This window comes from Sorex araneus, chromosome 1, assembly GCF_027595985.1.
Source record: "Sorex araneus isolate mSorAra2 chromosome 1, mSorAra2.pri, whole genome shotgun sequence".
NCBI classification, from domain to species: domain Eukaryota; kingdom Metazoa; phylum Chordata; class Mammalia; order Eulipotyphla; family Soricidae; genus Sorex; species Sorex araneus.
In genome coordinates this window covers 38,718,419-38,732,684 of record NC_073302.1, presented here as the reverse complement: position 1 = coordinate 38,732,684, position 14,266 = coordinate 38,718,419, and the positions used below count along the sequence as shown (strand labels likewise).

The 14,266-nt window shown below is 47.4% G+C and overlaps 1 protein-coding gene across 1 annotated transcript; it reads right to left on the bottom strand.

Moving 5' to 3' along the window:
* Positions 1 to 1,232: 1,232 nt before the first annotated feature.
* Positions 1,233 to 2,174, bottom strand: LOC101552499 (olfactory receptor 13J1-like). Its single transcript, XM_004600231.2, has one exon. The coding sequence runs from the start codon at positions 2,172 to 2,174 to the stop codon at positions 1,233 to 1,235; it is 942 nt and encodes a 313-aa protein (XP_004600288.1).
* Between the last annotated feature and the right edge of the window lie 12,092 nt (positions 2,175 to 14,266).

The following is a 14,266-nucleotide window of genomic DNA, read 5'->3' as shown; positions in this document are numbered from 1 at the left end:
CAGTCATTAATCTAAATAAGGATTTCTTTCCAATGGTGTACCATTAAGATTATTGCTATTTTATGAAGATAACTGTGATTAGTAACTTTATACATGAATCTTTGGCTCCACCTATATTTTCTGTTCTGATTAGATTCCGACAGGTTGAGCTGCTAGGTCAAGGGGTCTGAAGTTTCTGAGGTGTTTGGTTTATATTTCCTACTTATTTTTCCAGGACTTCATAAAATTTATTTTCAGCACATGGGCAGTGTATGACCTTTCCTCATTGTCCTTAGTGAATATTAGAAAATGGATATTAGAAAACGATCCACATTCATGGATGAAAAATTGTCCCAGCCAGTGGCTTTTCTAAAAGTAACTGTACTGGGGGTGAGGACCTATTGCTGAGATCAAAGAGGAGCAGGGGGTGGGTCCAGTGTGGTAATGAAAATCAAAGGTCTCAGCCAAAGTTAAACCAGAACTTTATTAATTAGAACATAAAATTGAAGCTTCCGTTCATTCTGACAGACTTTCCTCTGTGAGAGCCTCTCCACCAGTGAAAAGTTGGAATGGGTTCCGTACCTCAGGAAAGGAAGGGAATGAGGCTTCACCTATGTCATTCCATGCAGTCATCAAACACAGACATTAAGTCCTAGTGGGGATTCAGGCCTGAACTCATAGGTGTGAAGTGTTGAGACTTCCAGGTAGTCCTGACTTGGGTGATGGCTGTAACCTATGCAACCTGGTGGCTGAAACATCTGGGTTGTCAAACGTTGTTCTAACTTGTCTTCAGATTCTGGGCTGGGTACTCAGGACCTTTGGTTGATCTTCTGATTATTGCCCTTCTGCTCCACAAGAGAGATTTATCTTTCTTTCCTCACAGGAAAAGTCAGCAGGACTTCCTCACAGAACGGGGGACTCTTTACCCAGACTCTCTGTCCTGAGGGCTGTGGGGCGTCAGGCTTGTCTCACTCAGGGGACAGGCACATGCAGGTATGGTTTTCAGAGAGCTTCCTCTAGGACTGGGAGGAGAGATGGAAGGAGGAATAAGAGGAAGTACGAGGCAGTGCAGAGGCTGGGTAAGGAGAGCAGGCCCAGGGCGGTGCCTGGGGAGGGAGGAGGCCCATGAGCTGCTCTATGGGGACTTGGCTCTGACTTTCAGCAGAGAAGGTGCAGGCCCCAGCTTTCACCCCACTCTGCCTCACTGTGGGCCTATCAGAGCCCCACTACTGACCTGCAGAGTTCCAGACTCCTCACTGGGAGCCCCATTTCCTGTCCCACACCTTCTTGGCAGCCTCCTTCACCTCCTTGTTCCTCAGGCTGTAGATGACAGGGTTCAGCATGGGCGTGACTATAGCGTAGAGGACGGTGAAGACCTCGTCAGACACGTGGGCTTCCTTGCTCTTGGGCTTCATGTACATAAAGATGACAGTGCCGTAGAAGAGCATCACCACAGCCAGGTGCGCCGAGCAGGTGGAGAAGGCTTTGCGGCGGCCAGAGGCCGAGGGCACCCGCAGGATGGTGACCAGGATGAGCGTGTAGGACAGACAGATGAAGGTCAGAGGCACGGGCAGCAACAGAATGGACCCTGCCAGCAGGAAGGCCTCACTGACGGAAGTGTCACCACAGGCTAACTTGAGCACGGCCAGGATCTCGCAGGTGAAGTGGCTGACCACGCGGTGACCACAGAATGGTTGTCTCATGGCAATGACTGTCTCTGTCACTGACTTGATGAGACAGAGGACCCAGGCAGCTCCTGCCAGCAGCACACACAGGCGGTGACTCATGAGCACCGGGTACCGGAGGGGCCGGCAAATGGCCAGGTATCGGTCAAAGGCCATGATGGCGAGCAGCAGACACTCTGTGGAGCCCGTGGACAGGCTAAGACACATCTGGACGGCACAACCAGCAAAGGAGATGGTCTTACGGTGGGATAGGAGGTGGACCAGCATCAGGGGCACAAAGGCAGATGTGTAGCAGATGTCCAGGATGGAGAGGTTGCCCAGGAAGAAGTACATGGGCGTGTGCAGGCGGGGGTCCAGCACGCTCACCGTCACGATGGCCGTGTTCCCCAGCAGCGTCACCAGGTACATGGCGGAGCACAGAGGGAAGAGCAGGTGCTCCAGGACCGGGTAGCCGGAAAACCCTTTCAGGAAGAACTCAGACACCTCTGTCCAGTTGACCTGCAGCTCCATGCCGCAGGGCTCTGGGGCCACACAGCTGGGAGGGTGGGCAGAGGGGCACAGGGAGGCTGCCCACGGAACTGCCTTTAGACAGAGATGAAAGTTTAGGGCTGTGTGCACCCTTGACCCCTGACACCTTTTCTCTCTGAGATGGGGCAACCCCCATGGCTTCACCCTCCATGTAGCCATGGGAACAGAGAAGATGTCAAGGGCCAGGTTCCCTGAGAGAGCATGAACAGAAATGTTAGTGGGCAGTGGAGGTCTCAGGCTTCATTCAAGTGAACAGAGCATTTCCCTGCCCATCCATCCGACCTCTGAAGCTCCGCACCGCATGGGTGTCTCCCACTTGCTGGACCTGGGGTCCTCCTGTGACAGAACAGCGGGTCTGGCTGCACCCTACACTGAGGGGCAGCGAGGTCAGGGCTCACACCTCAGAAGCACCTTGAAAGGTGGGTCCCCATTGACTGCTGGGGCCCCCCAGAGCTTCTCACTCAGGTCTGAGCACCTGCACCCATGCCCCGGCCCACTTGTTGTTTTGTATTTTGGTTTTAGGGCCACACCCAGCAATGCTCAGAACACAGCAGAACTCCTGGTTCTGCACTCAGGAATTACTTCTGGCAGGCTCAGTTTTTCGTATGGGACACCTGGAATTGAACCCAGGTTGGCTGTATGCAAGGCAAACACCCTTCCTGCAGTATTATCCCTAAATCCCCGGGCCCATTTCTGAGCCCATGAACTTGAGGGTCGCTGAGACTCCCCTATTCTCAGGACCTGTGGCCCCAATCCCACACTGTCCCCTGGCTGGGGGTGTCTCTCTCCTGACTATGCACCTGTGGGCTTCTGAGTGTCTCCTCAGCTCAGTTTTGAGGTGCTGCTGACTGTGGGACCTATCACTGAGTTTATTCCCCAGCAGCTCTGAGGTTTCCACATCAGTTAAGTGGGGTGGCCTCACCCCCACGAGACCTTGCTCTTGGGGCCTTGGAGCTTCATTTGATGGACCTCTTGGCACAGACCTAACTCCCACTTTCTGTGGCCAAGAATCCCTCAGGGATAAGAAACCACTCAGGCGTCTCTGCATGGAAGGTGCCCCAAGGCTTCCCTCAATGGATCTCCATGTTCAGAATGAGAAAAAGACCAGCAGAGGGTTCCTGGAAGCTGAGTCTCAGACCAGGCCACAGAGCCTGGCGCCTGCCCTGTTCTCAGCAGATGTTTGTCAAGCCCAAATATTGGTTGCTCTTGTCTGGCAGCGCGTGGTCCTCTGTTCCCTCAGCCCCACAGTCTCCTCCCAGCTGAGAGCAAGACTCACCCTCTGCCTTGATCGCGTGTCACAGATCTATGGAGGGCGCAGCCAGGCCTGGTCTGGGGTGAACGCCAACTCCTGTCAGCGACTCTGTCGCGTGAGGTCCTTCCCTGCGTAACTAAGCCGTGAGGCTTCACTGCGAGCAGAAATAGGGCCAATCCCTGACCAGGACACATGCTGGTGGCCTCTAAGTGAGCAAGTCCCAGGCGGGTCCGCCCTCTGTGTCCCCATTTCTGCGCTGGAGGAGCAAAAAAGTGCCCTGAGCTGGCTTCAGTCCTGTCACTCTCTGGGATCCCATCTGAGATCCTCTCACTCTGGGGCCTCTGGGTCTCCCTGGGCCTCCCACCAGCGGGCCAGACTGCGTGATCCATCCTGTGACCACTCCTTCTCTCACACACTATGGACATGGGACCCAAAGCTGGCAGAGCTCAGGGACTTAGGGTCACCTTCCCAGAAAGGAGAGTCCTGCCTTAGTCCTGGGGACTCAGATGAGAATCTTACCTCTGCCTGATCCTGTCCAGAGAAATGGGGGGCCCAGAAACTTGAGCAGGGCTTCCTCCTAGATTCAGGAGCCCGGGTTCATGGAGAGGCACCCATTTACACAGTGTGTGTTAGCAGGTGGTGCCTGGAAGCGGGGCGAGGCCCAGAGGCAGCATAGTGCTGTCCTGTACTCCAAGGGCTGAGCCTGGCTACAGCCCCCCACAACTTGTACTCTGTTCACCCCTAAAGTCAGGAGGAACCTCTGCAGCCTTTGGTTCCTGTCAGAATCTGGTAACACACATCACACACTCATATATCCCACACTTACTTATTCACACACTCGCATACCCACACTGACACATCCAGATATCCACACGCACTCACCCACATACACACACACACGGTCACACACATCACACACTCACATATCCACACACTCACACACCCACCCTGACATATCCACACACACACACACAGTAACACATATCACACACTCACATATCTCACACGTCTATATCCTCAAAACCGCACTAACATATCCACACCCTCACACACAGTCACAGTGGCACACACTAACATGAACACACACAGCCTGAGCCACGTCTCTGCAGAGCAGTGTTGGGCGCCTCACTGCTCTGCCTTCTGGGGTGAGCCTGAGGGAGTTGAGACTGGGACGCTGACCTACCCAGGGTCCAAGAGCATCTTGTGTGCCAGCCTCATGTCCTCTGTTCCACTCACCTCCTGGCCTAATGCCCCCAGTCAGGCTCCACTAAGTCCCACTACACACAGTGAGCTGAGGGGATGCCAAGGCCCCGGTACCTCCTTGGAAAGCCTGAGTCCCCACTACTCCCCTTCCTCTCGCTACTCTCCCACTTTTCACTCACCTCTATGCGCCTCTGGTTTCTTCTCTCTGGGACCCCTGGGTGCCGCAGGTATAAGGGTCCTCTCTGTTGTGGACAGGGATCAGAGGTCATAGAAGCTCTCCCAAGCTTCCTCTTCTAGGGTCCCTCACACGGTAGGGCCCCAGCTTTCAGCTGACCCACCTCTGTCAATGGAGAGAACGTACCCAGACTCCAGAGAACTCACTGAGGTGGCTGTAAAGAGAGAATTGAGTGGAGTCTTGAGAATTGGGTGAGAGTCGCCAAGAGTTCAAGGTGCATCGTTACTGGCTGGACAGGCTAGTCTGGACTGGGGGATTCTCAGGACTGAGCAGGGCGCCCAGTAGTCGGGGGCAGCCAGCCAGAGACCCCTTGACTGGGCAGCTCCTAGCTCCGTCCTGGCCCACAGCCTCCCAGGGAATAGGCTAAACGCAGGAAGCACATTTAAAAGCTCCCCAGGTGCCAAGGGACTCCATGGTCCCCAAAGCAATTTACAGGGAGAAAGGGAAAGTGGCTAGCTAGAAACTTTGGGGTGCTTCAGGGATGAAGTCTCAGAGCGTCTACTTAGGTATTTTAATTGGGTGGAAAAGTTGGAGAGAGGCTCAGCTTGAGAGACCCAACCTCCCAAGCTCGAACCCATTCTACGGTGCCCCAGAATATTTGGGAATGAAGAAATGTATGTGTAGGTGACAACCTGTGGGCCAAAGGACAGCGAGGGAACTAGGAGGTTACGTGAGTGGGGGGGTGAAGAGACGACATGCTGTCTGGGGACAGTGAGGCCTTGCTCAACTCTCAACAGCGTCTCAAGAAAATGCAAACCCGAGAAGAGGGGGATGGGGTAGAAGACAGTATATAAGGACAACCTGAGGAATCTCAGAGCAGAGTCCTTGCGGTCCTCCTGTCCCCTCCCCCCGCAAGCCCCCTTCCCGCCGGTGTTCATTTAGGACCTTTCCCCACTGAAGGAGCAGAGGCAGGGCCTGTCTCCCGTGGCAGCACTGCCCTCAGCCTTCTCAGTCTTTGCCGTGGACTGCCTGGTCTGGAGCCCCCAGCCCCTCTCCACCTCTGCACCCTGTTCCTGCCCTCAGAACAGCTTCTGAGGGTTCTTCCCGGGCCCTGCTAGTCCAAGGCCCTGCTCTGCTGGCTCAGGGGCCTCTTCCTCAGGTTGGCTGTCTCATTCCAGAAGGGGAATGATTCTTGTTGTACAGTCCACTTAGTCTTTTCAGTCAAAGTACTTTCACCCTGTGATTGTTGCATCTTCCTCTCCAAATTGACATACTGCATCCCTCCGCCAGTGCCTTTGTCTCAGCTGGGGTTACTTCTGAGGTACCAAAGCCCCAGGGAGCATCCACAGTCTCTCTCTGGATTGTCCAGTGTTTATGGGAGGTAGGGATGTTGTTATCAAGCTCCATTTTGCTTTTTTTCTTATCGGAAAATCAGGTCAGTGTTTTAGCTTTGTGGTTTTGTACAAGTTGTAAAATACAAGAGGTAGCAGTGCTGACAAGTTTTGTGACACTCCCTTTCCGTGTCCTTATTTCCCAAAGGTTATTCGTACTATTGGCTTTATGAATGTGTCTCTCTGTACACTTCCAGACTCCTACACATGACAGCTACACATGGAAATAGACTTCGTGATCATATACAACCTGTACCAGTAGTGGGAGTGTGGCCCTGTTTCAAGGCTGCCTTGGATAAGACTAGAGTGTATGAAGCGCCATGAAGCTTATCAAGACTCTTAACAAGATTCAGCTTTTTAAAATTTTCCTGAATAAGCACTTCCTTTTTATAAGCCCCCATTGCTTTTGAATGAGAAGGTTGATTCTAACAGTTTTAGATGCTTTTTATTAAGTGTTAGACTTTTGGAATTTGTTAGGATATTTTTGTCATCTTACTCCATCTATTTATTACTCCATTAGTTTTTGACTTTTAGTATAGTTCATATCAGTTTTGTGTTGATAATATAGTTAGATATTTTCTCTTTCTCTGCTCTTTGCTTTATTTCTAAGGGTTTCTAGGATAATAGAGATGTGTTTTACTAAAGATTTTTGTTCACTATAAAATGTTTCAGTGCAGCAACTTTTTACATGGATATATTTTTACTTGCTTGTGTATATCTGGGGAATAAAATTTTAATAATGGGATCAATAAGTCAGAATGTGAATATTTAATAGATATTGTTGAATTTGCCTTTTAAATGTATCAGCTAACATTTTACCTGTATATTATGAGGATGTCTCTTCACACTGCCCTTAGTATTGGGAATAAAACTTGTTCATCTTTAGAAAATGGTGTGTTTTTTAAAAGTACATATTTTTAAATTTGTATTTTTTCACTTAAAAATATATTTTGTGTGTTGTGTTTATATAATTTTTCTGCTTTTCTTTTAAAATAAATTTTATTACATATTTGTCATCTGGAGGTTTGGAGGTTTTCAGCTGAAAACCTACTCAAATCAGGACTGGTCCTCCTCCACCCAGATCCCCAGTTTTCCAGTAGCTTGGCAGTCACACTCACAAACACTCCCTGTCCCCTCCATGTAATCTCATCAATGGCCAAGATCCAGAGACTATAAAACAAAGCTCCCAGAAGAGAGCGACACAATTTTTCCTGGAGTGTGCAGCTGCATTTATGGCCATACGCACCTCTTTATTTTTATATAATTGATTAATCAACTAATTAATTAACTAATTAATTAATTATTTATTTTCCTCACACAACAGAGCCTGGTGAGTTACCTGTGACATATTTGATATGCCAAAAACAGTAACAACAACATGCTTTTCATGTTCCTGGAGTGAGCAGATGCCATTGGGCTGCATTAGCACATGACAGGGACAAATGAAGACATTACTGGCGCCCACTCAAGCAAATCGATGAACAATGTGATGACATTGGTACAGTGATGTAAGTATTTCTTCCAGCATATTTTCTTTTTGGGTGGTGGTGGTGATGGAGGGGTGGCCATACCCAGTCATTTCCAGGAGACCATGTGGATTCCAGGGATTAAACCTGGGGCTACTTCATCTAAAGCACATGCTCCAGTCCTTGAGTCACCTCCTGTCCTCTCCTGGTATTCTTATTGAAGATACGTAATATACAAGAACATTTGTTTAATTCTATAGTTATGAATATTTACATGTGTCTACTGTCCTTAACCCATTTTTGACAATCAAGATTATGAGACTTAATATTATCCTCAAAGCTTCCTTGAGCCTCTTGGAGTTCATACCTCCTTCCCTTCCCACTGACGTGCTTACTGCAACTGTACATTATTCATTTATTCTAGAATCCTTAAAACCATGGTTTTGATCCCTGGCAGGAGATCAAAAGATTCATTTATTCTAAAGTGAAAGTAAAGTGAAATTCACCAGTTACACATGCGGGGTGGGGGGCTGGGGAGGTGGGGGGGAGGGGGGAGGTATACTGTGATTCTTGGTGGTGGAATATGTGCACTGGTGAAGGGATGGGTGTTCAAGCATTGTATAACTGAGACTTAAACCTGAAAGCTTTGTAACTTTCCACGTGGTGGTTCTATAAAAAAATAAAAAAAATACATAAATAAATTAAAAATAAATTTAAAAAAAAGATTCATTTATTCTAGAATCATCCTTAAAACCCTGGCTTTGATCCCTGGCAGGAGTGATCCCTGAGCACAGAGCCAGGAGTAAGCCCTGAGTATAGCCAGGTGTGGCCCAAAAATAAAACAATCAAACAAGCCTCCCCAAAAACCTGGAAAGCAAACAAGCAAAAAAGCCCTGTTTTTTTCTTTATTTAGCATAGTTCTTTTGAGAGTCATCCATGTAGCATATAACAATATTATAATTTTATCTTTGTTAAGATATATGTTGCACTTGGATGACTTGGAAGAAGACTGAAATTAGGAAAATAAACCCATAAAACATCCAAGATAAGTATTTTTCAAGCAAGCTTTTGTATTGCTTTTTGTAAAAATTAAGTTTTTTTAAAAAAAAATTAAGAAGAAAATCTCTCAAAGAAATTTCACCTGGGCTTTAAGAAATCTGATTTTATTTACTATGAGAAGTTTTGGTTCTCTTGTTTGAATAATAGCAGCCCAGGGGAAATGCATTTTTAATTGTAGTGCAATATATAATCTACAACTATATATGGGCTGGAGCAATAGCACAGCGGGTAGGGCATTTGCCTTGCATGTGGCCAGCCTGGGTTCGATTCCTTTGCCCCTCTCGGGGAGTCTGGCAAGCTACTGAGAGTATCTCGCCCACACGGCAGAGCCTGGCAAGCTCCCTGTGGCGTATATTCGATATGCCAAAAACAGTAACAAGTCTCACAATGGAAGCATTACTGGTGCCCACTTGAGCAAATCGATGAGCAACAGGATGACAATGATATAGTGACAGTGAAGATATATGTCAAATGCCATTCAATTTACCCAGTAAAGTAACTTTTTGAAAGTTTCTTGGGTTTTGTTTGTTTGTTTGTTTTTTGGTTTTTGGGTCACACCCGGCGATGCACAGGGGTCACTCCTGGCTCATGCACTCAGGAATTACTCCTGGCGGTGCTTGGAGGATCATATGGGATGCTGGGAATTGAACCCGGGTTGGCCGTGTGCAAGGCAAATGCCCTACCCGCTGTGCTATCACTCCAGCCCCCTTTTGAAAAGTTTCTTATGGACCCTCCTCCCCAATGTGTTTGAGCCCTGCTCTGCTGCTAGGAGCACCGAGTGCTAATCTGCTCAGCTTGTCTCTTTCCAGTGTGCACAAGCCAGGATGAATGAGCTATGAGACCCCGTGCTCTCTGGTACCTGGAGCAGAGCATCTTTCCCGTGACTGGGGGTGAGGAGAGGAATGGAACCCCTAGTCTCCCATATGCACTGACCCTGGCAGTTTAAAGCCTCTGAATCTCAGAGTCAGAGTCAGAGGAGGTTATTGGTGTCAGACCCTGTGATAACTGTTTTGAGTGTTCTATAAATGCTAATGTGTAAATTTGTTGAGATTATTGTTCAAGTCTTCTATGTTCTTATTTTTTTCTGTCTACTTGAATCAATGACTGGGTAGGGGATGGTGGAATGTTTGTCTATCACAATTTGTCTAATTTTCCTTTCTGTTCTGCTCAGTTTTGCTTTATGTATTTTGAAACTCTGTTGTTAGATACAGAAACTGTTAGGGCTGTTATGTCATCTGCTGGATTGATACTTTGTCATTTTTTTTGGGGGGGTGTTGTTTGTTTGTATTTGGGTCACCCACTGCAATGCTCAGGCTTATGCCTTGCTCTTCACTCAGGAATGGCCCCAGACGGTGTTCAAGGAACCACCTAGGGTTCTGGGGATCGAACCCTGGTTGGCCACATGCAAGGCAACTCGGGCCCCACCTCTGTCACTTTCAAAAGATATCTTTTATCCTTGTTAATATTCTTTTCTCCAAAATCTACATGGTTGAGACAGGGAGATAATATGGGGGGTTAGGTGAATGCTTTAACTATGGCCAATCCCCGGCACCCACATTGAAGTCAGCTCCTTCCTCAAGCACCACGGTGTGGCCCTAGGGGCCTCAAGCAGTATTAGGGTTGCCTGGGTAATCCCTACCAGCGCAGGATCTGAGCAGCACCATGGCTTGGTCCCCTGCTTTGAACTACAGCCTGCTTGACTGAGAAGTGGCAGGAGTTCCCTGGGCCCTCTGACCCCGGCTCATCTCCCCAAACCAAAACAATTGTAACCCCCAAACAAAAGTATTGAGCTATGTCTGCCCTTAAAAATGCAATCTGAGACGGTGGAGCAGCTGTGCCCTCTCCACCCGCTCCTGATGGAACTCCGATGGTCATGAGCTTCCAGAAGCAAAACCCAGGTACGCGGGTTCAAGGACCGAGACTCCAGGCCACATGGCTCGGCGGAGATGGCCGGTCCTTCCCATCTTGCTGCCCGCTTGACGTCTTGGCGTCACGCCTACAATCTGCCTCTGGGGCCATTTCAGTGCAACAACGGCTTTGATCCAGAGACTCACAAATGAATCTCAAAATAAATTAGCTCCCTACAGAGATGTCTCTGGACCCCAACCATTTGCAATTTTAGAATTTCAGACCTTCCATGATATTCATAATAGCACTGTAGCACTGTCGTCCTGTTGTTCATAGATTTGCTTGAGCGATATTCATGATAAGCAATAGTAAATAAATTATCTAGCATCTGTCCCTGGCAGGCAGGCTTGCATGGTGGTGGAAAATTCAAAATAATGGTGGTGGAAAGTGTAATAGTGGGGTTGGTGTTGAAATATTGAATGTAACCAATTAATGTGAACAAACTTATGAAAATAAAAATTTTAAAAAAATGCAATCTGACAAGTTTTGCCTTTTGATATGGATGTTTGGATCATTTACACTAAAAATGCTTATGGGTGGGGCTGGAGCCACAGTACAGTGGGAGGGTGCTTGCCTAGCATGGGACTGACCCAGATTCGATCCCTGGCGTCCCAGATGGTCCTCTGAGCACTGCCAGGAGTGGCCCCTGAGTGCAGAGCCAGGAGTAACCCCTGAGCATTGCTGGGTGTGGCCACCAAACAAAACAAAGCAAAACAAAATGTTTATGGCTAAACCTGGGTTTAAATTTCCTTTTTTGTGTGTGTTAGATTAATTTCTATTGCCCCACTTGGCATCTGTTTCCTTTTAAATATTTTTCTGCATTTTTTGGATATTGAGTATATATTTAAAATTTTTTTAAATTGAGTCACTGTGAGATAGACCCTTACAAAGCTGTTCATGATTAGATTTCAATCACACAATATTCTAACACCCATCTCTCCACAAGTGTACACTTCCCAGCACCAGTGTCCCCAGTTTCCTTCCAACAGCCCTCACCCCCTGCCACCCCTCCGTCTGCCTCTATGGCAAGGGCTTTTCTCCTCTCTCTGTTTTTATCAAGCTAATTTTATGGTTTGATTTCATCTACTTTATTTTATTTTTTATTTTTATTTATTGATTGATTGATTCATTTTTTGCTTTTTGGGTCATACCTGGCGATGCTCAGGGATTACTCCTGCCTCTGCACTCAGGAATCACCACCGGTGGTGCTCAGGGGACCATATGGGATGCTGGGAATTGAACCTGGGTCAGCCACGTGCAAGGCAAATGCCCTACCCGCTATGCTATCACTCCAGCCCCTCATCTACTTTATTAAAGTACTAGCTTCCCATTATTGTTAGGGGTTGCTTTAATGGGGGCCTATCAGTTTATCTTTAACCTGCTGTGCCTTTTCTACCTCTTGTGTGTGAACCTTCTATCAGTGCACTTCTATTTCACCCTGTCCTGGGTTTTGAGCTATTGTCAGTATTTTCATCCCACATATTTGTATACCCTATAATGCCTAATTGCAGTCTCTTGCCCCTGCTCCTGGCTGTCTTCACATGGGCCTTTGGAGGGGGGAGGGTGGGGTTTCCCTTCCCGCCCCCAGAGCCTTGGCAGTGACAGACCTCTGGAACCCAGCCATAGCCATGCTCAAGGGCACTCTCCACACACTCGGACGAACCTTATGCATGAAGGAACCGGCAGAGGAACCCAGGTGTGCAGGACCCGGGGCTGAGATCTCCAAGCCTGCTCGGATCAGGACTGGGCCTCCTCCACCCAGATCCCACATTTTCCAGTAGCTTGGCAGCCACACCTACACACTGCTCCCAGTGCCATATAATCCCATCAATGGCCAAGATCCAAAGACTATAAACAAAGCTCCCGGAAGTGCAATGCCAAATTTGAGGCCTCGAGACCTCTCATAGCTTAGTTTTCTCTCTTAGAGAACCTGGCAAGGTACTGAGAGTATCCTGCCCACATGGTAGAGCCTGGCAAGCTCTCCATGATGTATTTGATATGCCAAATATAGTAACAATGATGGGTCTCATTCCCCTTACCCTGAAAGAGCCTCCAATGCGGCTTCGCTGGGAAGAACAAGTAAAAAGAGGCTGCTAAAATCTCAGGGCTGGGATGAATGGATTCATTACTGGTGCCCACTTGAGCAAATCAATGATCAATGGGATGACAGTGATACAGTGGTACAGTGATAATACCTAATTACTTGGGCTCCAAGTACTCAACTCTTTGAGCAGGTGAGATTTGGTGCTCAGGGCTTACTCCTGGCTTTGTGCTCAGAGATCACTCCTAGAACTTCTGGGGACCATATGTCGTGCAGGGATCATACCAAGGGTGTCTGTGTGGCAGGCAAGCTCCCTACCAACTGTACTATCTCTTTGATTACCCCAACAGTATTTTTGTATTTTCCATTTTGTAGTTTCTTCATATATAGTCGAAGTATCTACTTATAAATTTAATTCTTACTTATTCTGCAACTAAGGACTAATCAGTACACTGAGTCAGCTAGGATAAGCTCATTTTCTTGCCCCAACAGAATGTATTGTAAATGTAATCCATTCCTCACTAATTTAAAACAGGACAATTCCACCAATAAGACTTTCTCATATATTGACTCACTTTTGTGTCCTCAATAAATCATACCATCTCTTGCTGATCATTTTAATTACTACAGATTGTCAGTGTGTAGGTCTGCTAAATCGATTTCCCTCTTACTGGCCCTTTTCAATGATATCTTGGTCTTTCCTTGCACATTTTTCTCTCCTAGAAACATTTTGAAGTCAGCTTATTAAATTTCAGAAAACCTCTTCTGGGATTTTGGTCTTTAATTTGTTTACTATTATGGCAGTAAAACTGACGTTTTTAATCAGATGATGCCTTCCCATGCAGAAGCTTGGTCTCTCCGCTAACTTAGATCATCATTTCGCTCTGCCCTGATCATCACAGCTCCTCTTGCACTACGTTTACAAGGTAAGGTCCATCAGTACATCTAAATGTTCCCTTTGCTAGTGAACTTTCCTTGTATTTCTGTGATTAGCCCTACTTGCTGGTGTTTGATTCTTGTTATACGTGCAGGACAGATCTGGGTTGAGTGAATGACCCCAGCTCCTGGGTGCCACCTAGTGGATGTCACCAGGCCCTTCTTTAAACTGGTGGGGAATTATTTGGGAAACCCTCTGTTCCTGAACGTCAGGCCTTGGCGCTGTGGGAGCATGGGTGTAAGCATCTAAAAGACATAAAATCTGTGTTCCTGCTCCTCTTTCCTCTCAGGATCACCATCTACCCTGCCACCTTACTTTCTCCCTAGGAGACTCTGAGGGAAGACACCAGCTTTGTGTTATTCTCAGAACCCAGCAAGATGGTTGTCAAGCCGTGAAATAACTTTTCTCTAAGGATCGTAATGACCTTGACCCCACTTGAATGACAATATACATTTCAATATACATTTGATTTCATGTATGTTGATGCTCTTTCACACATCAGAAAAGTATGTCCCAACGTTGACCCAAAAATTAAGTTCTTTTTAAATCTGTGGCACTAGCCCAGTGATTTTGGGCAGGGATGTTCTGAGAAGTTGTAGATGATGGAATTTGTATATGTCGACCTGAAACTAAATGAATAGC